Source organism: Magallana gigas, chromosome 4 (genome assembly GCF_963853765.1).
Source record: "Magallana gigas chromosome 4, xbMagGiga1.1, whole genome shotgun sequence".
NCBI classification, from domain to species: Eukaryota; Metazoa; Mollusca; class Bivalvia; order Ostreida; family Ostreidae; genus Magallana; species Magallana gigas.
This window is the reverse complement of record NC_088856.1, coordinates 39161748-39186824: the sequence shown is the minus strand read 5'-3', so window position 1 is coordinate 39186824 and position 25077 is coordinate 39161748. Positions and strand designations below refer to the sequence as shown.

At 34.2% G+C, this 25077-nt stretch overlaps 1 protein-coding gene across 7 annotated transcripts; it reads right to left on the bottom strand.

Annotated features, from left to right (window-relative positions):
- Positions 1–1187: 1187 nt before the first annotated feature.
- On the bottom strand, positions 1188–22787 carry LOC105334697 (uncharacterized). Of its 7 annotated transcripts, none has more exons than XM_066082389.1 (25): positions 22715–22787; positions 21809–22167; positions 21213–21245; positions 20122–20166; positions 16822–16992; positions 15516–15759; positions 15126–15271; positions 14657–14806; positions 14301–14445; positions 13893–14056; positions 13522–13674; positions 12026–12215; positions 11457–11569; positions 10918–11079; positions 10186–10398; positions 9574–9704; positions 8152–8312; positions 7615–7757; positions 7110–7291; positions 6719–6836; positions 6285–6451; positions 5437–5595; positions 4422–4637; positions 3525–4126; positions 1188–3266 (listed from the first exon to the last, which is right to left on the bottom strand). In XM_066082389.1, the coding sequence occupies exons 2-25, from the start codon at positions 22134–22136 to the stop codon at positions 3011–3013; spliced, it is 4392 nt and encodes a 1463-aa protein (XP_065938461.1). In that variant the 5' UTR covers positions 22137–22167; positions 22715–22787; the 3' UTR covers positions 1188–3010. The 7 variants fall into 7 exon arrangements, with proteins under 7 accessions (XP_065938461.1, XP_065938462.1, XP_065938465.1 ...); XM_066082390.1 differs by having other exon boundaries at positions 21809–22179; positions 22715–22770; XM_066082393.1 differs by lacking the exon at positions 16822–16992.
- Positions 22788–25077: the final 2290 nt, after the last annotated feature.

Below are 25077 nucleotides of genomic sequence, written 5' to 3'. Positions count from 1 at the left end.
TCTCTGTAAGGTAGACACCATTAGGTGTTATTTGCCACTCAATTTTGCTTCAGACAAGTAAAATAAACAAAGAGATTGGGGTTCTATACGGACGCGTCATAAGTCGTCATTAGGGAAATGACCAATGCGTCATATCGTGGCATTAGGGGGTAAAGGGTAAAATGCTTCAGGGGGAATAGAGTTAATTGATTAGGTAACTAAACTGCATGCCAAGCCCCATCCAATCCCCCCCACCCTTCAGTAAAAAAAAAATATAATTACATGACCATGATGACTATATAATTTTATTATACTTTCATGTTAAATACTGAAATCTGATTGGTTTAAACGCAGTTGATAATCTGTTCTATTACCCTCAGCGTAAGCAACACACTTAGCAACGGGTAACACAACGAATTGTTACATGCGCGTAAATTATGCGCGTACGGTTCGCCGTGGAATTCACGTCATTTCTATATAAAAGCAGTAAATATCTCTAAATTTAAGACATTCAGTGTAATAGAATAAATAGTGCCTGTTTGGGAGGATAACAGCTGAAATTGACACCCCTCGAAAACCATTGTCAACCTCCGCTTCGCGTCGGTTGACAATGGTTTCCACGGGGTGTCAATTTCAACTGTTACCCTCCCAAACAGGCACTATTTATATAATATATCTGTAAATAAAAACGTAACATATATTTTAATATATAAATTTATTATTTAAATTGAGAAAAAACAACATAAGGTATAAGGGACTTGAATCACAGAAGTAAGCCACTATATATATTTATAGCAGCTGAAACAGAAATACACAGGAACTTTTTAGAGTGCTTTAAAGTAACAATGTCCATTGTTGTGCCAATCAAACACTGCAGTTTACTTAAAAACAGGAAAGAATACATTTATTTATCATAAGTGTCACACTTATAATACATGTCCATTACACTTAATGATGTAAGGTAAATGTAACATTGTGACTTGTAAACCTGTAACAAACAGTAACATAGACACGCATCTGACATGTAAACTTGTTACATCATTCAACTTTTGACAGGTAACCAGCTCTAAACAACTGAAATACAAGTACATATCGGTACATGTATGAATATAAATATATGTCATGTAAACTTTATATCTTTAACAAAAAATGAAATTTGATAGCTAGACTCTTGACATGTAATCTTACTTCTGTATGCAGATGCAACATTGAGTTCTTTCTGTCAGAATAATTTACTTTCAATCCTTATAAACAATGAAGACTCAAGTCAGATAAAAACTTAACACTATTAAAAATGCACAATTGTTTACGAATTAATAGTCAATGGCAACATGTTAAAACTGTTAATACATTTCTTTTTTGAGACATGTTATTACTCAGCGAAACATCTCACTGCAGCCGAAAAGACAATTAAAGGGTTTACGCTAGCTGCTACAATATCACAGAATATGTTAACAATATTAAGACACTTCAGGAACAACAATTAAAATAAATATTTTTATTATATTTTTTTCTTCCCGGAAAATCTCCGAACAACAAATAAAAATGCCAATTACTACAAATTCAACAACTGTAACAGTTACAAAATGTCACAATCAACAATTACACGCAGCTACATGTAGCATATGATGCATCTGAATTGGCAGGTTTCTTCTTGATTTTCTTTCAACTGTGTATTAAGTCATCATTCAAAGTTATAAATTCTTTTAAGCCAACTATATGGTTTTCAACCTTGTAGAATTCTGCTATACACGACATTGTAAATACTGATACAGTCATGACACTCAAAAGAGCTCAAATATTGGCAAAATAAAATCTATAAATCATATTTGAAAAATAATTTTTTTGGTAAATAATATATAATCTATTGTAGAGTTCTTATTTCCTATTTTGAAGACAAACATCACAGATTGCTTTGCCAAAGTTGTAAATAATGAAAACATCATGGTATAATGGGACCACATTTGTCAACTAATATAAAAGCAGATTTAACCACTGATATATCAACATTATAATACTTCACGTACATATGTAATAATGTAAATAAAACACAGCTCATAATACATTTACAAATATATTGGAATATTTAATACACATATATATATTTATTGTCAACATTTCAGCAGTTTTGCCACCGATTTGGCGGGAGAACAAATGTTGCCCCTTTCTATCAATCTACAGTTAATAGATAAACTATCTAATTTCTCTCTCTCTCCTCTCTCTCTCTCTCTCATATATAACACATACCATATTCACATCTGTGCATCTTATATATTTTTATCTGTCATAATTTTATTTTACCACCCTGCTTTATCTCATATATAAACTTTAATTGAAGCTTGTATACCAATCAATACACAAAATCTTAACTTACAAATAATTTGTTGAATCAAAAGATCTGAAGTTTGTACAGTAGAAACTCAAACCCTCATTTCAAACTTTTTTGAAGAAAATAATAAAGCTTCTATATTTTTACAACATATGATATTTTGCCAACCACAAACGGTATTATGCAAGTACTTTAACTCTGTATCAGTTCATTTCAATAAACATCAAAATTGCAAAAAATAATATAAAAACATACCCTCATTATTTAAATTTGGCTAAAATGGGTAAAAGGTTTATCACAGGCAAAAAATAAACATTTCTTATTTATTTACGGTAATACACTTCCAGAAGGCACCATGATATGAAGATCTGGAGCAAAAATAATATACTCAATGTAGATATTGAGAAAAAAACAAATGCTGGGCAATATATAACATAAAGGCACTACGCATCAGCAGTATATATAATCATAATTCAGTTATTAGGCACCTCACAGACCGAATACTAGAAAGGGGAAAGAAAAGGGTGTTGCATTTACAGACTTTATTTTACTATGTACAAAATTAATGTACATTTCAATTTATAAAAATAAATAACAATCCATTCGAATAGAGATTTCATGAAGAATTAAGTTCTCTAAACAGGCAAATCTTTCAATTCAAATAGTTCCACTTCCAACAATGTTTTCATTCTTAACATGACATTAACTGACCATGGCCTCTTTTGCATTATATAACTTGTTGTTTGTTGGAGGGAGGGACTGAGCGATCACGCTGGGGAAGGCTACATTTGGGTTCTCCACCGGCGGGAGCGTGGACTTGTTTTCCGGGACGATTCCTTCGTACGGACCAAACTTTGTGACATCATCGGGAATCCAGAAGAGATGGTTGTCTCTCTCCCAGTCCTGTAGGGGGACGATGGTCCGGCGATACAGCTTGGTCCGCTCCGTGTGTACAGCACTGCAAAAGTAGAGACTATGTTTATTTGATTGACAGGCATATAGTTAGTCAGGTTGACCTGTTGCAAAGCACACTTGGGCCATAATATATTAAATTTGCTAACAAAGAAGAAATTAAAAACATTTTTGCTCACAGATGAGAAATTTACATGACATATGAAAAATATTCTCTTCAATATTAACAATTTTAGCATTGATTTAAGTTAATATTATTAGAAAAAAAATATTCTGATATTTTGACTATCAAACAAATCCTCACTTGAAATCGGCCCCCTTGCTCTCCCTAAACTGTCTATGCTGGTAATCATACACAGGGATCTTATTCCTCTCCAGATTCCAGCTGTGGTCTTCGTAAGGCCCCGGTTTGAACCCGTTGGTTTTCTCCTGCCCTTCGTTCTCCACAGCAGGAATTGTGGGAAGGCCGGCCTCGCGAGCTGCTGTATCCACGCTGGGATTCAGCACCACGTTCAACGGAGGCACTTCCTTTAGCCCCAGACCCCGCTTCCTTAGCGAGAACTTGACTGGTTTGTCTTTCAACAGACCCTGAAGCTTATCCACCTGGTTCTGCCCCTTTCTTCCGCGCTCGTTCAACTCTGTCTCCTTCAGACATCGGTGGAAGTACTGCCGAGTCTCGTCCACTACGACCTTTGACCTCCAGACCTCGAGGTCTTTACGGAAGGCGGCTATTTTCTCCTCCTTTAGCTTTTGTCCGGCGAGGTGGATGGTGACTGGTTCTCTGATGAAGCATGACTGCGGGCGTTTGTACAGCTCCAAGTCGTATCTACGGTGTGTCCAGGGGAACTTGTCACGGTCCAGTGGAGGTTGAAGCATTCCTACGTGGAAGAAGTTTTCTCTCCATTTCTGTAACGACGGAGAAAAACAGGTAAAAAATGAACTTTTTTTGGAAGCAGGGAATTGAGGTTGTTTTTAATACTTTTATTAAGCCATACATCATTGAATTTCATCTAAAACTTATATCCTCTATTTCAAATACATAAAACTACAAACTAATTCAAACTTCCCCACATATTAGAGGCAGCTGCCAAACCACATTCAATCAGTCTTCTAATGCATGAATGTGTAAAGATGACAAAAACTTAAAGACATTCATTATAATATTATATAGTAAGTTACAGTAGATTTCCCCTTCACGTACCTCCTGCAGTTCCTCAATGCGTGCTGTGTTGGGCCTCTGTGGATGTTCATTACACTCTAGTGTGGACTTCATTCCCGGGTATATCCACCCCTTCTCCGTCTTCCACCTGGCCTGAGACTCCTCCTTCTCCGCTTTCTTGAGGGCCTCCACATTGACCGGCACCACGGTCATGGAGTGGTGGAACTCCTGGCAGTAGGTGAACCTAGTGTCTGGCTCCTACAAAAGGATGGTATTCATTTCAATTTATTGACCAATTAGGGGCCCTTAAGAGGCAACAAGATGATTGTACAGAACAGATATGTATAAAGTTGAATCATTAAAACAGGGGCCAATTTTTGTAGATTCATGTCAATGTTGATCTTTCTATAGGACTGGTTCGTTGGGATGTAATTCTGTGGGTTTACTTCATTCTAGTACATGTTCTATGTAAAATGAATAAATACTGCATTTCATGATTTGTAAGGGATGTTGCTATAAGTCATTATTTTGCTTATTAATAGTTGACTACAAATCAATCACATTTTAATTAAAATAATGGCGTATGCTCTCTTCTTCACTTGCACTATTTGTAGCGCGGCAGGATAAACCGAAAGTAAACCTTTTAACGTCAAAAGAGAAAGTTGTCAAACATCGTTTTTTGTGTAAAATAATGCTAGAAAAATGATCATTCATTATATACTTGTGTGAAATAGTGAAATTTCACCTCGCGGCCAAGATTCACAGTCTAGGGCTCGACTGAGCCTTGTCCTAGACTGTGAATCTTGTCCCCTCGGTGGAATTTCACTATCCAACACTCGTAATAATGAACGAATCTATTATCCTTATTCCTTCAGGGTGTTAATTATTGGGTGAGGGGTACCCACAAAATTCACTAAAAAATTGAGCTAAATGTCCTGAATTCTCAAGCTCTCTTACAGTGAAATAACATCCAGTTATTACACAGAAATATCATACCTTTACTAAGACCTTTAAATACTGTATATATTAAAATTTATTTTTATTCCTTGACCCTTACCTCTGCTAGCATCTGTCTGAGTTTTTCTTTGGCGAGCTCGGTCGAGTTGAGTGACTGTGAGCTGTAGTTATGGGCCACCGTGACGTCCGCGCGAATCGTCGGTACCTTGGTTCTCTCGCGCTCCTCCTTGTTCTTATCACTGACCACCCTCACGTCATCCTAGTTAACGGAGAAAACAAAAACTCAGGTTTATAAAGTTTGAGCAATTTCATGTCATTTTTGTCTAAAAGATAAAGTGTTTTTTTTCCACCAATTTTGGACTGGGGGCTGGGGATCTTTCAATTGGGAAAAATAGCAACAAAACAGGAAATTTGGAAAAATTTGTTTTTATTGATTATAATGAAATTTAATAATATCTATCATTTATTCAAATTTTATACTAATTATAGCACAAGGCTTCTTTTTCTAGAGGAGTGGTCTTGAAATTATATATTATTCTGTTTAGTCTTTCTTACAAATTTTTGACAACTTGTACAAAGTTTTTTTTTTGGAAATTACATTTGGGAATTTTTGGTCTGAAATTGGGAAAATGTTGGGAAATTTCCGATTGGGACTGAGGCTGAATTTCGGCCCCAAATCAGGCCCAAAAAAAAACACTGAGAGATTACATGTTTCTCTCTGGATTCTCTCTTTTCTTTAATTAATGAACACCATCCAACAGTCAATCCATTGAAAAAAATATTTTTTTGTTTTTTTCCACCATCTTTCAACCAATAAATTTCATTCACGGACAACCCCAAAAAAATCTCTAAATAATAATTAAAATTTGTAAATGAAATTCTTATCCAAAAAGGACAATATAATTTGTTGGCATTGAGAATAACCCTGTTGAGTCTGTATAAAGGTACCTTGTTTTCTTTGATGAAGTTGACCCTCTGTTGGCGTGCAGCTATGGCCTCCATGTACTGGGGGTTGAAGTGGTCGATAGGGGTCCAGACGTGAGGCTCGTGGGTGGCAGTCTGACCAACAGGTCCCTCCCTCTCTTCCACAGTCTCTGGTTTGTAAGGCTGTAGCTCTGTACAAAATACAGAGTTTTTAGTCTGTGAAGTGTGGTGACTAGACAGTATTTATGTTAATCTTGTTTTAATTTACAAGAAAAATTAGCCCTCAAGACAAAAGACAAATACATGTAAATGTTTTTCTATTTAACACAGTTTAGTAAAAAAAGAAAATTGAGTTATTCTTGCGATTAAATTTAAAACAAAACACCTGTCTGGCCTCATAAACTAAAGATTTATGTTGGCCTAATTGTTAGGTCTGGGATGAAGATACCATCACTTACCATCAAAATCTTCCTGTGTGATGGGGACACCAAACTCGCGACTCATGGAGATGACCATGTCAGCTGTGGGGAACAGTGAGTTCCTGACCACATCCTTCATCACATTCGAATTGATCAGCTATTAGGGACAAAAAAATAATATGGTTTTTGTTATCAAAATTGATCATAAAAATATATCTGAATTTTATATTTGTACAAAATGTCAATTATACTGTGATATTCACTGAAAAGGGAAGCAAAGAAATAAATTATTAAACATTTTTAGCATCTTCACTTAGTTCATTGGCATGTAAGTTAAGGAGTTAACTTTTCTTCAATTGAAAATGGCTTCTGTTTTTTTATCATAACCTCTTTTCCAATGACCTTGACCTAGTTTATAAATGACCTTTACCTGGTGAAGGTTGAGCAGCCCCTGGAAGCAGGGCTTGGGCACCATGTCTCTCACGTACAACAATGGCTGCTGTATGATCTGACTGAGAGGCTCATGGAGCTTGACTCGACAAAGGTCAACGTCCAGCGGGCCGTACAGACGATCACTGAAGCTCAGGTCCGAGTTGTACAGAACTCGCACATCTTAAAAAGAAAGTCAAAGGCACGTTAGTTCATTCTACAGGCCACTGATGATGATTAATGAGGATGGCAATACCAGGTGATTATCAAATTTGCTTATGATTATATGTAACTGTTTAATGTATGAATATTTAGGGGAACGATATAGTGTGTAAGTTTTTTTCAGGTACGCAAACATCATATTTTATGACTTCTTTTTCAGAAGTGTTCATTTTCTCCATTTGTTCATGTTGTATGTTTTAACATTTTATCTATTTATGGAATTTCAGTAAAATAATCATTAAAATATGTGTATGTTACCTGTATATAGAATTATTCTACCTTACCTGAGTTCTCTGGGGCAGGGACGGTCTCCCACACGTAGGAGATGGCCCTGTCCTTGAGTCCCTCAAGAACAAACACATGCTTATCTCCGTCCATCACCTGGAACCCGGTCATAATGTCCAAATCTCTGCTCTTCTGCTGTGCCCTGTAACATTCAAGTAGATGTATAATCATTACGATATTATTGATAAATTAAAATTTAATTGAGCATTGTCCTTGAATTTACAGTTAACCATAGAGAACTGTTTTGCGGTCCTTACAATATTACTCTGAGCATTCTGATAATGGATTATTTCAGTAATTTTTCTGAAGGTCAGCGTATTGTGTTAAAAGCTCAAAAAGTTTGAAAATCCTTTTCCAATTGCAAGTATCATTAAACATGCATGTTTTGCCATAAAAAGTTACTTGCAACTGAAATCATAACTGACTAGAAATGGAAAATGACTTCATATGTGAACAGACTTACAGTGGAAGTTTGTAAGTTGACCGACAATGACAGTTGTAGGTTGACTGACAATGAAGTTTATTAGTTGACTTACAGTGACAGTTTGTAGGTTGACAGTGCGGCACTGATCACGTGTGGAGGCATGTCGTCCAGCTGTAGAGCCTTAGCATTAATATCTGTGACCAGAGTCTCCAACTGGTTCAAGATGGTCGTGTTCTTGTAGTTGAAAATGTAGGTTATTCGACCAAAAGGACACTGGGAAGAAGACAAATAAAATGAAGCAGTCTTCAATCATATTTTTTTTTTTCAATTGGTGAATGGCATTACAGCATGTCTACTAGAAAAGCAGAGCTTCTGAACAGCTGATGAACAGATTCACGGTGTGAGGCTTTGTACTTAAGTCTAGTGACTGAACTATTTATACATTTACTTAAGGGTGTTATTTACTCAGGGTTTGAGTTCTCAAATTCCGATTGTTAAAAAGTTCAATGTAATGAGTGAAATTTGTTCTAAACACAAAAAATGTTTATGAAATGAATTATTATTGACAAAAAATTCAACAGTTTTACTTTATTATAGAATTATGCTCAAACAAAAATTGACTTTTAGCCAAACAGAGGAAATGCGGACTAAATTTTGCAGATTTTGTTTTCTGCTAAATGTTTTTTGGCAGTAGTCTAATATTAAAAGTTAGGATTTTATATTTAAGTCTACGTAATTTTGCTTATTTTCCGTTGGTTTTACCTAACTTAGTCATTAAAATAATCTTATGGCACAAATAATAAAAATATTGAAAATAACTTAAAAACGATAAAAGACATCGTATCTCAAAATTTTGATCATTGACCTCATATAAATTTTATGCCAACAGAATAAGGTCAATATAAGTAGTTCAAACTCATAAATGTTTTCGTATTATCATCATTCAATTTTTTGTAAAATTGAATCAAAAATGGGTAGAGATTTGAAAATTCATAGAGGAAATTCGAACTGAATTATTTTTTAACATTGATGCTGAAATCTTAATGTTGTGTACTTATTTAGTGCCACTACCATTCATAAACTATATCTTATTTTTTAAAGTGTTTAATTATTTGTAATATTTTTATAATTAAGAAAATCTCAATCTTAGTGTTAAATTTTACGGGATTTTTCTTGATTTTTCAATAAATATTCAATGGCCATTAACTCAAAAAGTAGGTCATTGACCTACTTTTCTGAAAGTGAAAAATAACAATACAAGCAAAGGTCTATAACACACAATAGATGGTTTTTCATTATCATCAGTGGATTTTTTTTTCATTCTGAGTAAACGTCATCCTTAAAATATAGATGCAATCAAACAAATTTATCAGGCACTTTACCACAATACCAGTTTGTTTAAAAGTATCACATATTTCATTTACTATTATGGAGGAGAAAAATGTATTATGGATGTTTAATAATTTACTTTCATAATTTTGACTCCCAAAATTATATTCTAATTTTATATAATGTATGTTATTTATCAAGATACCTGTGGGGTGGAGGATAAGGGCTGTTTAGCGGCCACCTCTGTGGGAGTTGTCAGGGGGTTGGCTAGTTCTACTTTCACTTTCAGCATGGCATTGGACTGTACATAATGACCAGCATTGTATGGTTTATCCACTGAAAAAAAAAGTAGCAAGACAAGAATTAGTACACCATCAAAATAAAATTGATTGCATGCACACATTGTTCAACAGTGCATTTTAATATGCAGGTTGATTCTCTTTAGAACTTATTAGCGTTGAAAAAACAAACAAACAAGTACATGTACAAAGTTTGCGATGGGCTTTCAATACTATCAGATGAAAAAATAATTAAATTAAAGAAGCTTTCATTGATACAATAATTTCCATTATTTTATTTTGCCATTTATAAAATTTGAATCTACTTATTCTGATCATCAAAATGGAGAAAAATTGCCTTCTGCCTCCTCTTATTAAGAGCATTTATAATTGCTAAATACTAAGAGAAGAAAATCTGCCAAGATCATGGGAGGCACAATAAGTTAGATATATAGCTAAAATCCAAATAAAAATTAAACCAGATATATGCATGACCTTTCAGGTCCTTTCCCTCCCTGCGTTAACTTCATGTTATTTACCTGGTCCGTCCACCGCCCCCATCACCCCCACGCTGCGCCCATCCTCCCTCTGTTCTGTGGGAAACACATCCGGAATGGGGCAGTTATGGATGGGAACCTTCAGGTGGAGGAATTGATGTCCCAGCAGCAGCTCTGACAGATCCACCTTGGCTACTCCATAGGGATCCCAGGGTTTATTTCTACCCTTGAATGGGTTGTGTACAGTTCTTCTGCCTGTAAAAAATAACACCAAAAAATTAAGGTGACAAATGTATGAATTTCAAATAAATCTACATTTATTTATTAATTTCCATAATGCAATACGAAAATTAAACAAAGAAAAGAAATTGTTTCTTTAAATTGAATTATTTAATCTTTAGATGAAAATGATAATTGTTACTAATCTGCATGCTAAAACAAAACAGGTTTATCTTTGACATACTTTTTTATATGTTTTTTACTGCATCTACAGTCACTGTGTCACACTAGTACTCTATACAGGGTTATTTTTTCGCCCAATGTTATTTTTATATTTTCAATCTTCACTTGACTTGCAAACAGTTTCTCATTTTCTTGAAATTGACCGCCCAAAGTTGTTTTTAAAAAGAAATAATTTGAGACAATGGAATTTGCCCAGTCTTAAAATTGCCAGCCAACGAAGCCACGAAGGCGAAAGGAGCGAAAAATAAAACACACTCCAAGGCAAATATTTCTCTGTCTACCATATGTCATAATGCAATAATAAAGACTTACTTGCGACAGTTCCAACATTACTGATTTTCTCATCTTCCAGATCGTCCCCGAACAGGGTGGGTTTTAGCTTCACCCCCTCAGGTTTCCTATCTCTATCATGGACCTCAATCTCTAGAGGGGGACCGTTCAAATACTGCCTCAGTTCTGAGGGCTCCAAAGTTCCTGTATCATTGAAATAGTACTTCATTTTGAAAAATCAAGGAGAGAGAACTTTACTTCCACTGGAATGCATAATTATGTTTTTAGGATGGGAATGATGACCATCAAAATGAACTTTACGTCTACATTCTGAGTTCATCAACTCATCAATGACATATAACTTTATGTTGGAAACAGCATACGGAGAGATGACTAAAATGTTTTCACAAACTTTTCACTGGTATATAGTGGGGAGTTTCACTGATTATGCATATTTTAGTAAATGCAATATACAAAAGAAAAACAGATACTACAAAACATTTATGTTTTATAAGATTATAAGATAAGAATGCTTGATAACAGGTGACCAAAGTTATAACTTTTTAAAATTTAATAAATACCTAATAAGACTACATTAACATCATCCAAGTAAACATTTTCTCTCTGCTCCCTTCCCATGCTGCAATGCTCTGGCTGCTTGTAAAACTGATATTTACAAAACACAGGCTGGCATCTGAAACCATACGATAAAAGCATCATTTGATATTTGAATCAATGCATTATGAAAAAAAATAACAACACAGTTATAAAATAATGGGATATATTTTCTTTAAGCTTACAATGAATAAATAGAAATATTGAGCCTCTTGTTTAGATGATGAGAATGAAAGAGGTCTGAGGAAGGGGAAAAATTGAGCCTCTTTCTGGGATGATGGGAAGGGAAGAAGGAGGAGGAAAGGGAAAGAGGGAGGAGAAGGAAATACTGAGCCTCTTTTTAACAAGGAAAGGAGGAGGGGGGAAATGTTAAGCCTTTTTTCTGATATGAGGGCAAGGGAAGGAGAAAGGGGAAATATTGAGCCTCTTTCTGAGATGATGGGAGGGGAAAGAGGTGGAAAATGAAAGGGGGAGGAGGAGAAAGAGGAATTATTGAGCCTCTTTCTGAGATGAACAGAAGCTAGGAGTGACCTACTTGTCATTGAGCTCGTCATAAGACATAGGAGTGTTGGGCAGGTTTGAGGCACTTTTGATGGTGAAGATCATTGGATTGAGCTCCTTTCTCTGCTCCTCGGACATGAGAGGTGCATCCAGCTTCAGCTGTATAAACATGTCCTCTATCCCAGGGACAGGCGTCTTCAGACGATTGGTGACCGTCTTCATTCCTACAAATCAAGAAAGTATGTTCCTTGTCAAAAAATATCCTTGAAATTGACTTGTCAATAAGTTAAAAAATCTCATTATTCAAAGGGGCATGGTAACAATTACTAAAAATTTCGAAATTTAGATTTCCATGTTTGATGTTTAAAGTGCTTAACTAAGGTAAAATTTGAGCAGTTGTCAAGTCAGGAGTGAGATACCGGGCCCACAATTCTTTGTTATGTATACAAATCTCATCAATTAATTAATGTCAGCTGATGTACTTGTTAGGTTCATAACGTAATTATAACATTTTTTGCTAATTCACCACACCAATTACATCCAAACACTCGATCACTTTTCTTCCCTTACTGATATTGAATCAAAACTCGGAAGTAGTATTAATTTAATATATAGGATATATACAGCCTACTCCGGATATATTGAAATTCAGGGGACCATGCAAATTATTTCAATATATCCGTATTTCAATATAAGCGAAATTGACTGACGTGAAGCCGCCATTTTTTAAAGTTCAATCCCGATGTAAGCATAGAAAACCAAACCCGAACAAATTATTAGATCATCATTTATCTATTACAATAAATGGATTACATGGAACATTAGTCCTTGAAAGTTTGATTAAAATTATATCCGAAAGTTTTGTAAGTTTCGTTTTGTTACTATCTTAAACCTCATCATAATCTCGGATCGCATTCTTTTACGTTTTAGAAAAACGTTAGAGAAAAATCACCACACTCAAACGCTTCAAATATTGCTGAACGCTGCTTGATTACCATCATAAGTGTACACGCAATAATCTCAAAATCCTTAGCTATTTCGAATTTAGGCTTTGTTTTTTCATCAATAGCCATAACTAGTTTGTATTTAGCGTCCGGGGATAAGGTATTTCTTTTCCTAGGGGTTTCCATATTACCTCTAGCCTCAATATATCCGTATTCGTAAAAACAAAAAATTAAACAGTGAATAAATTTTACTTTTTAATAAAAGTATAAAAACACATATGAAGAGAACCTTTATATATCAACCGATCAGTCTGGCATAATTACTGTCACCAACCGTAACTACAGCCGCCAGGGAGAACTTCAATATAACCGTTATAAAAACAACTAATTATCACCTTTGGGGACCGATCAGTGGCTTCAATATAAGCGATATTTCAAAATAACCGATTTTATTATATCCATGAAATCAATGCAAAGAATATGAGAGGTAAAAAGTGGGGATTTATTTCTATTTCAAAATAAGCGGACTTTCAAAATAAGCGAGTTCAATATAAGTGGAGTAAGCTGTATGTTGCTTTTGCTTTACCTGAGAAGAACAAGGCCATCCGGATTGGAACCATACAGATTCCATATTTACGGATTTGTTCCGCAGCCTGCTGGGCAGCCAATTCTTGTTTTTTTGTTCTACGTGGGGCTTTCACCTGATTGGCTGAGACAGAAGCCTGCTTTCTGACAGAGCCTACAAATGACAAAAAAAAAAACCAACTTAATTTTTAATAGCGTATTAGTGATGAAATGGGGCTTTAATTCTATGCAACTATGACTGCAAATGACATTATTCTGTAGTTTTAAAAGAAACAAAGTACTACATAAATTTCAGAGGCAGTTTACGTAATACAAAAGGTGCTGACTTTGATAATATCAAGCATAGTACAGAGTAAAATTCATGAGATTTACCTGATGATTCTGCAGACTTTGGACCTCTGGACCTGGAGGGGGATGATTTGGGTCCTCCTGCATCTTTCTTCCCTGAGCTGGACTTACTCCTATGAGATTCTTTGCCCGAGGGCTCCTCTGTGCCGTCGTAGTTTGCTAAACGACCCAGGCGACTAAATGATGACCTAAAAAGACATCAAGTTTGAAAAATAAACAGTGTAATAGATTTCAATGACATGTACTGAACATCAAAGCAAAAATGTCTTTACATGTAACTAGAAGCTATCATAAACATTTTACAGCTTTTATTATAAAAACTTAAGAGAATTCCTACCTACCTATATCTCAATGTCATTAAAATTGAAATGATATTTTAAAGAGTGCATTGAACTTTATTCAACTGTATTCAGAATTAATAGCAACTGTTACCTTCCCTCCTGATCTGGCTGTTGGTTGGGAACCCCCACCAGGGTTTTGGGGGTGGGAGACCCTGGGGGTCCTCCCTGGGAGGGACCGTCCCCTGGGGCCTGGGGATTAGAGTCATAGGATGGCTTGGTCTCTAAGGGTTTCTCCTCTGTAAAATAAAAGAATATAAACCTTTCAATTTTCTCTCGGATCCTTGTTTCGTTAGAAGTATCAAGACATCTAAAATTAAGGAACTGCTTCCTTTTGATAAAACAGACATCTCTCTTTTGGATAATTCATTCATAAAAATTTCATTGTCAAGTTAGATGACAATCTCTGTCAATTTTTTGCCATGCTTAGTGACCTTGACTTCTACCTACCCTCCACCGGTCGGAGGACTTTGTCCATCGAGTGGAAGGACACCTGTGTGGGGATCGGCCGGATCTCGTTGGCTTTCTTTGGCTGGTGTTTGGCGAAGCTCTTTGACAGTCTCACTACGATGCTACGAGCACTGTTCTGGTCTTCTTCTCCTAAAAAAGAAGTAATTTAAAACATAGATGTCAAACTTTTCAACAAAACTCTAATTATCATTGATTTCATAGAGTTATTTATCCATATTAGGTAAGGTTAGACACCTCTCTTATCTCAAATTTGAAATTATAATCATTATGGCTCACAGTTAAATCAAGACAACACAATAATTCAAGTTAGAAAATGAATGGCATTTAGCACTGCCATTATAATCATTATTTTCAGTTACATATCAAAATCTTATGCATCTTTCAGTCTATTGAGTCATTGTGTGCACTTACATGAAATGTGTATTTCACAAAATAATACCTGGCTTACCTGGTTTTGAGTTAGGAATCTTGAACTGCTTGGGTTTGGTGAAGCGAGCTTTCGCCCCCACCTTCTCCTTTGTGTCCCATATTCTCAATTCGATGTTGTGGGTGAACATCTTGAGTAACAACTCACTGGAGATGTTGACAACATGTCTGCAATCATCAACAACATAATCAAACTTACTTTCTTTCATCTATGCATTTTTACATGTAAATCGTTGCATGAATACTTAAATGTACTGAAGCCTCAAAAGTATGGGAAAATTCACCATTTGCACAACTTCCTAATATTTATAAATTATCCACTATATTACAAGTTAACACTATCTTAATATTTTTTTTCTCCAATGAGAATGTTTATCTACGATATGTACATGAATCATCCTGCACCACTTACTTATGAGTCCATGCAACCCATGTAAGTTCTCCCTCAATCCAGGTCCGGACGATCCGCGGATCATGTGACGCCATGAAGATAATGGCGGCAGGTCCGTAGGTGACCACATCTACCTTCTGTAGGCTGCTTTTCTCGGGGGTCAGGTAGTACTCCAAGTGGTAGTAGTTCTGGGCCCGGGGCGCCTCAAACACCTGCTTCTTCTTCTTGATCAGCTGTTTGATGTCAGGGACATCCTCATCTTCAACTGCACAAAAACAGGAAGTGGAGGTAATTATGGTTGATTTTTATAAAAAAAAGTTCCCAGTTTTAAATCAAATGCACATTATGGATTGTTATTTACATGAAAAGTTAGAGGCTGATTTTTAAGACATGAATATGAATTCTAGTTTATTACAATGTAAATAGATTTAATTTTACAACTGAATGAAGACGGTACATTTCAACAGTATACACAAGCATCAAATCTAACATGAACTAAATGCATTTAAAACGTTTATAAATAAGTGAATTTGAAAGCACAGTGAAGAAAAATATACTCAAATACTACAAGAAATTAATTCTACGGAAACAAGAACTTACAGAACTGAATGTAAATGAACTAAATCATAAAACTGGTGTCATCTCAAAATACAAATCAATTAACTGTGAACATGAGCCTATATGAAAAAACTAATTTTTGGATTCTAATCAAGGTTAGCAAAATTGTGGATGGAATTGAAAATTGAACCATGCTGCAATTCATAGGTGGTATGACCAGATGGGAAGCTAGAATAATTAAATGTTTCACCAAAAAATTGCAAAAAATAAAACATATAGGTGATGAATTTTTTTTTTAAAATGCATGCATTGATTTTGGTTGGGGTTAAGCTTCACTACAAGCGGTATTGAGCATGCATGCACTTTATGGTAACTGCATAGATTGTATTATTTAAGTGCATAGAAGGGTGTAGATTACTAAAATATATAACTACATATATTTGATAATTTCTGTGATAGTTTGGGTAAAACTTAAGAATTAGGGTCATGGGTTCAGCTGATGCCAAATTGGCCTGATTGTGTTGAGAAAAGAAACTTTCCCTAATTCAAGTAAAATTAACAGACGAGTTATGCCTCTAACAATTGGTCATATAAAGGAAAAAACAACATATTGATTTAAAAATTCAAAAAATAAATGAGGGACAAAAATTAAAACTATATAAAGAAGTTAACTTATTACATTGTATTAAGCAAAAGAACCAGCATGCTTTTGGGTTTTGTACAAACATCATGCAAAGAAGTGGGGCAATTTAAAATCTGGGCTAGCTACCACGAGCAGTTGGTTTTTGCTCTGTTCTTTCAGGGGTGTTATAAGTCCTCTCAAATATATTGTGGGGCCTCTCGGGGGTATTGTCTACCCTTTCGGGAGTATTGACTGTTCTTTCAGTGGTAACGGACAGAGATTTGGGCGAAGTTGACTGAGACTGTTTCCCTTGTGATCCTTGTCAAAACAAAAAACAAAAAAAAATTGTGCTTATTTATGGAACCAATTCAAATTGACCAATAATATTTCAGTGTATACTCCAACCATGAATTAATTATGTACTGACAAATCATTTTTCAATGAGCTGTGTATATGCATTCATTGTAAGATGAATGTCATTGACTAATATTAACTAGGAATCTGTCAATGCTAAATGAAATTGAAATTATTCACTAAAGTGAACTGTTTATTTATCACATGTTTATCCCAATATACGGTGGATATCACTCATGGGATAAATTTTTGATATTCCACTGTGTGTTCTTACGCCACGTGACGTCATAGTTAATCATTACGTAAGTTTAGACGGTTGATTGACGTAGAATGAAAAAGTAAATAATTAACTCACTTGAGGGGTGTTGAGATATAGATTTGAAACATTTAATGTTGTTTCAGTTATTTGTCATGAATTCATAAAATAATGTTCGAAAATGAATGTCTGTTTGTTAAACTTCAAGGAACTTTTTTTCCATGCGTAACGTTGTTGACGTGTTGTAAATAATGTGTTGTGCGGCTCACAATCACAATTTTTACAGAAAAGTTGGGATTAACAAAATACTTGGTAAAACATGTGATAAAAAGAATCTCTCATGATTTGCGATGGTATATGATTTTTATCCAACTCGTTGTGTGTTTTCTATCCCCTCGCCAAGGCTTGGGGATAGAAAACACACAACTCGTTGGATAAAAATCATATACCATCGCAAATCATGAGAGATCCTATATTAATCTAAAAGTTGAGTGTCGGTTTTCAACTTATATGAGAAATCTATCTATATTTGATTGACTTCAATTGACAGCATTTTGTAATTCTAAAACTTTCAATGTTATCTCAAAAATATTTCTCTATAAAAGCCTACTGATCAATTTTCTCAAAATATATATATCGCAATATTTATAAATGTATTTTACATAAAATGTTCATTAAAATTAATTAAATGTATTCCGTTCATATAAGTCTATCATAAATACATGTAAGTAGATTGCTCAAGTATCAAAATAAACCTTGTTTCCCATCAGTTTAAATCCTTGCATGAATGAATAAATTAGGTCTTAGGCCAGCTAAATTGGCCCACGATGAACCACCTATGTGTGATATTGTATAAGTAAAAATGCCCACCCCCCCCCCCCCCCCCAAAGAAAAAAAAAAAAGAAATCAGTGAGTATGAATACATTCTTATAATTGTAAGTTCATAATGCATTTTGCATATTTAAAATTAGAATTGCATAGCTATAGGCAACAACCATGAATCTTCTATCAAAACTACTTGCATTAATAGAAAAAAAGAAAATCAATGGAAATATTCCGAATACAAAAAAATAAAATTTTTACCTTATCTCATACATATTTTGTAATAGAAAGGACAATCTCTCTTCTCAGAAATTAAATCAAAGATTCCGCGTGAGCACAAAAAACACTATAAATTGCTGGTATCAATACATGTACTGTCATGATAAAGTACATTGTATAATGCTAAAAGAGCAAGTCTTATTTATATACTTGACTTGGGATCCCTATAATCAATAAACTGTGTATGAATCAGGGCCACAAACAGACAAATTGAAAGCTTCCATCCTTAACAACATTGTGTATAAGTTCTCCATTGATTGTCCAAAGAAGATAGAGATAAAGTTACAGAGTTATTGGAAAATAAAAGTCCCGTCAAACACGCAACCCCATGACATGTTTTCAATAATCAATAAAACATTTTCAGAACAATGCTTGGAATCAAAAAGCTTAATGTAACGATTGAGTATATAATGATACATAATGATCACATGTCGTTTGAATTGACTTCATCTTTTGCACATTTTTCAGTGCTCTGAGAGAGTCTTACCCAAAGAGAGAGAGAGAGAGAGAGAGAGAGAGAGAGAGAGAGAGAGAGAGAGAGAGAGAAAATCCTCAAAGTGAAAGACAGTAAAAGAGAGAAACAGAAAATGGAGATATCCTCGTAATTAAATTTTCACATATCTTTTATTGCATTGATTCACATATCTTTTATTGCATTGATTCACATATCTTTTATTGCATTGATTCACATATCTTTTATTGCATTGATTCAAACATAGTTGCCATCGCATATCTGAAAGCCATTCGCATGTCAATTGCCATTACCATGGCATTAAGAGCATTTAGGCAGGTAATTGGTCTGCCAATATTCATGGCACCTAGGATGTCCATAATAGCCTTATATCATGTATAATTCATTCAATTTCCTATACAGGGTGCAGGATGTGTACAGGCTTTAACTACATTATATACAAGAATATTAACAGAGGCACTGCTAATCTAACTATAGAAATAATTGGCTGGGCCATAAAATGCATAGCTTGACAAAATACAGAGCATTTATATCATATAACACGAAAAACGGTTACATTAGTGCATAGTTCTTCAATTTGTTTTAAGACAAGAAAAATGTTTTGTATAAGGAATTTTATTTTATTTTTATTTGTATACAAAAAGTGTCTAACTTGATTTATGTTCACGTAAGCTCATTCTGTCAGTGAGTGTTTATATACATGTAATAATAAATCAAATTGGAATAAAAAAAAATTACAGTACTATAAAATACTGTAACAGATGACTTGTGCGCAAAATGATATAAATCTAATATTTTTTTTCTATAAACTGCCTTTTAAATTAATATTTACTCATTATTAACACAAAACTTAAATAATTAAGTAATAAACAGAAAGATATTGTCAATGAAAATATCTGGCTCTTAAAATTCTTTTTTTTAAAAGTTGTTTGTTCCAACAAAACATGTGTTACTCCCACTGGTCATGCACCCACTAAATTTTATATTACTAATAACTAAGTCATATACTACAGGTAAAACAAAATTCTATCAAAACATTTTTTTTTTTTTTTTTTTTTACAAAAAATGCTTCCACCTGAAACGTGCTGCAAACACCAATATCATTACTAACTGAAAAGTACTAAAATCTAAAAAATGAAGCGTAGAAAACAGTGATGTCTAATAGTAAGAATGCTAAAGAAGTATATGTGTACTGCTCTAGATCTACATGTACAGAGATGGCCCAGTGTTTTTTCACTGCGGTTTATAACTATATGAAACATACCGGTCGAAGGGCGAGTGGACGTGGAGTTGCTGTTGTTAAGCATGGCTGCAATTAAACATCATTTCATGATAAATCGTGATAAAATGAACATGCATGATCATGATAAAGAAAGAAGAGTAGAGATTCTGAGCATAAATGATGAAAGCATGAAAATTATGAGAACAATCAGATGATATGGAGTTCATAAATTAAGAATGAATGGTGAAAATTAAGAGAGTGAATGATGAAAAAATTGAAATGAAGAGAATGAATGATGAAAACATTGAAATAATGAGAGAATGAATGATGAAAGAAATTGAAATTATAATCATATCAATGACTGCATGATGAAAAACATTCGAGATGATAAAATGATAAATATGAATGACAAAAAATAGAATTCATGAGTATAATGATGAAAACATGGAATAAAATGAAAAATACAATAAACGTCAGATAAAATTATAGCCAAATTTGTGACTTGAAAGTGATGAATTAGCTACCAAGGAAGATATTAATATCATTAGTAACCGGTAAATGATTAAACATAGCAATCATGGATTGCACAGTTTTGTAGGAGTTTTGCTCTTAATTAATATCATTACACAGTAATGCCAATAGATTGCTGAGCCCACAGATACCACATCATGGAATTTCAGGAAAGAAACACAGTGTATACATATAAAGAATGAATAATATGAAAAATATATGATTAACATACCAATGACTACTAATCCTAGTCTAAAACATTTTCAAAGTACTAAGATATGTTTTATCTAAGTGTTATTGATTCAGAAACTGAATTGTAATGTCAGCAAGTTCTTTGGAATATATTTATACATAAAAGGAGAAAATGAATTCCTTGATAACCCATGTAATCAGGTACATGCAGTTTTAAGAATGCAAGATAACTCACATCAGAATTATATGAATACATCTATCAAATCAAAGAGATATCAGAACTGAAGATAGATTTATAAAAGTTAAGAACAGCTGTAGAGATTCTGATGTTACAATAATTTAGTATCCCCTGAGACATATAAGAAACATGCACCAAATTTGAAGAGAGACGAGTAATCAGAACAGATTGAATCGGTGGCTGAGATACATACCCCTCCTCTGCTGCTTTTTTGTTAAAGGTTTTTCTTTAAGAAATACACAGATAAAATTTTAAAATTGAAGATTTTCAAAAAAATTCTCTTTAACTTGCCTGACAAAATTCACTCCAAAAATGGTTCTTTTGTACAATAAATTCTATAATTCAGAGACATGTTTATGCATATAAATGCATTGGTTGAGCTTTTTTAAATATGTACAACATAAACTTGAATCATCCAAACATCTACAATTTAACTAGAATAGTTTTTTGAAAGTTATTTCTAATGTAGGTTCAGTGTCTTCATGTTGCAAACAGCCAACTTTTCTAAAAATTTCTATTAACATCATGCTGCGCTCTCATAGCAGTAACCTTAGCTACTTGCAAATTCAATAAGCTTTTCTTCTATCAAAAAACATAACTTTCAAGTCATAAATAATAATGACAAAAGAAAAATTGTTCAAAGTTGTAGGGAATATGTACATGAGTTCACACATTCTAGTTAATACACATAAAACAACTCAAAGCAACAACTGTTACAACATTATCAAAGTCAAACAAACACAGAATATATACACATATTGTGAATTGAACCTCCCAGAATATACTTACTTGTAGGTACGGCAATACAAATCGTAATTGTGAAAGTAACTTGTCTGGCATCGAGATCAATATTTGTCTTCTTCTTTTTGCGTGATCCTTTCAATGGATGAGCCATGTCGCTGCTGCTACTCTTTGGGCGACCTGCACTCTGGGAACTTCCGGGACGATCTGATTCCCGACTCTCTGACCTGTCCGGAGGAGAAAGTCCACTCTCATCCTCAGTCTTTGTATCCGTTTCTGGACTGTTCTCGTCAACTTTGATCTTGGATTCCCCTTCCGATTCTTCCTTATCTTCCCTAGAGGGGGGTCTTTCAGGGGATACCTCCTGATCAGACATTGTCTTATTCCTTCCTCCTTTCTCAATTTATCTAAAATCAAAACTGCAATACTCAGTTCAATCAATCACCTTTATTCACTATTTTTTAATTTGTTGTAAAATTATTTTATGAGTCCTAGCGTTCTTATAAAAAGTAACATTATTTTAGTTCATATCAATCAGCAGAGCTTCAAAATGTGACACAATGTAAGGCTACCAAATACAAGTAAAATTTATAATGGCCACTATTCAGATAGCTTGACAACTTTGGAAAGTTTTCAAAGTTTTCTGACAACATTTTTGGTAGTTAGCAAACATAAATAGACAACGCATTATTTTTATTCTCATGGAGATCGCAGTTCCATGGTATGTAACATTGTAATAAAATAATATCGTTCATCAATTATTGATGTTTATAAAGACTTCGACCATCAACGATAACTCAAAATGCTCACAGTACACACACATGGGTCTTTAATATGATTATTCAAAATAAAAGGCAAGGTAAAAAATGTTTACACACTTGAAATAGAAAACAAATATCAGTAGCAATTACTTTATGCATATGATTATAAAAAAATGACATAATAAAACCGTACCGATAATTTTATGACAACTGTCCCATAACCATGATTATTGTTGATCACACACGACAACCGCCGGAAGTGCTTTCGTAGTTTGAAGAAAATAGTTCATAGAAGAATTAAATGGAGGCTAAAGAAATTTCAAAATATCTTGATTTGATAATACAAAACAAATAAATAGTATGTCTTATTCTTAAAAATGCAAATAAGGGTGATTATGTAAAGTATAAATGTTAAAAGCCTAATGAGTTACAAACGCGTAGGAATTTTCTTGTTGCTACAACATCAGACTTTTCCCGCGAAGATACAAAAAGAAATTTATATCATTATAGGGCAATAATTTAACTCCCTTCATTTAAATATAGGTAATGAGTTTTATTTAAAATTGAAAGGAGTTTTTAATACATGACTCGCATTTCACTACATTCTCATTTTCTCTCTCTCTCTCTCTCTCTCTCTCTCTCTCTCTCTCTCTCTCTCTCTCTCTCTCTCTCTCTCTCTCTCTCTCTCTCTCGCTCTCTCTCTCATTCGATTAATTGGGAAAGCGGATCCAGCAATTTGGAAAAGGGGGGTTCCATTCGATGATAATCAATATGTGCAAAATTCATCATTTGTCAATAAACAACGTTTTCCGTGTGTATACAACTGTATTTAATAAACATTCATCTTGAGCATCACTATCTATTTCACATCTATTTCAAAATCAGAGTGCATGCACTGCATTATTGAGCGTTTTGCCGTTTTGGTTTAGGTCAGAAAGATTTGCATAATATCTAGCTTTAAGAAACCCAAGTTTCCGGCAATGAGAAAGTGCGTCTATGCTTGATAGAAAAGAAACACTAAAAACTGTGAACAAAAAACAAGTCAGAATAATTACAAAAAAAAACTATTAAAAAAGGATATTTAAAAAAAAAAAATTATGTCTTTCATGTTTTTAAATTATGAACTATTTATCGGTTTTGATTTCTATATATCTAAATGCAGGCACGTAGCATCAGGGGGGGCCGGGGGGGGGGGCCTGGCCCCCCACTTTTTCTTAAAATTTACATATACAAAATGGAATTATCATTGAGTTGGCCCCCCCACTTTTTTGGGAGTATGTAAAAAAATGATATGAAAATAAGGAAATGAGTAGTGAAATTGAAGTTATATAGTAAGCCAACCCCCCCCCCCCTCCCCCCCCCCTCACGGATTAGGATTTTGAAGATTTTGGGAAACATAACATTTTCCTTTTTTTTTTTTTTTTTTTTGCTTGTCAAGATTTTTTGGATGAGTCTGGCCCCCCCCCCCACTTTGAAAAACGATGCTACGTGCCTGAAATGATAGGATATGACAAAAGAATAGGGACAATTTATCTGCTGAAAAGATGGTACGTGTGTAATACAATGGTAAAAGCAATATTGTCGTCCCAGGGAACTTGATGTGACCTCTGTAATGGGTGCGCTACATCATCCGGACTAGTACAGATGCGATCATATTTAAAAAAGTTTTGAAAAGTTGTGCATTTTCATAATGGTTTACATATAAACCGTTTACACGGTATTTTTGTAACAGAATTTCCGATTCTTGGAAACAAAAACAAAAAAGGCTTTCTTTTGTGTTTCATGTGGGTACGAAGGTAGCTAGCATTCCAGAAAAATAGCATAACCCGCGTAAGCGGGTCATGTAGTTTTCTTTGTATTTTTCGTATGAAACGAAGTAAAACTCATCTATTATAATTTAAGTTAATTAACTAAATGATACATTAGAAAGCGGCTTTTTAAAGTAAAACGAATGCGTATTTGAACGTCGTTTTACTCGATCGATGGCTTGTCAGTTCAAAACTGTATGAACTATAATCGATTTTTTTTAAAGAAATAGAGTAGAAAATAAATTGTAGATGTTATTATAAATCTGTGATACTGCATAATTTTATGCATTTTTTCTTTAATTTTCCACATGTTTACTCAGTGTAGTAAACACCGGATGCTGAAGGGGGGTACAATGTACTTTATTTCGATAAAAAATCGATAGGGTTTTTTCACATAAGAACAAAATTATGGGACGTAGTACGAAATTCTTTAAATAAGCAATTTTAAAAGCATTTATTTGAGATAATATATAATAGTATTTCTATCATAAATGGGAAAAATTGCCTTTAAATACGCATTAAATGTTTTCAAAAAAAATCATATGTCCCAGAGAAAGGATCCGCCAATGATATATGCAAAAAAGATATGATATATAAATTGTGCCTGTTTGGGAGGGTAACTGTTGAAATTGACACCCCGAGACAACCATTGTCTACCGACGCGAAGCGGAGGTTGACATATTATGGTTTTCGAGGGGTGTCAATTTCAACAGTTACCCTCCCAAACAGGCACTATTTATTTTATTAT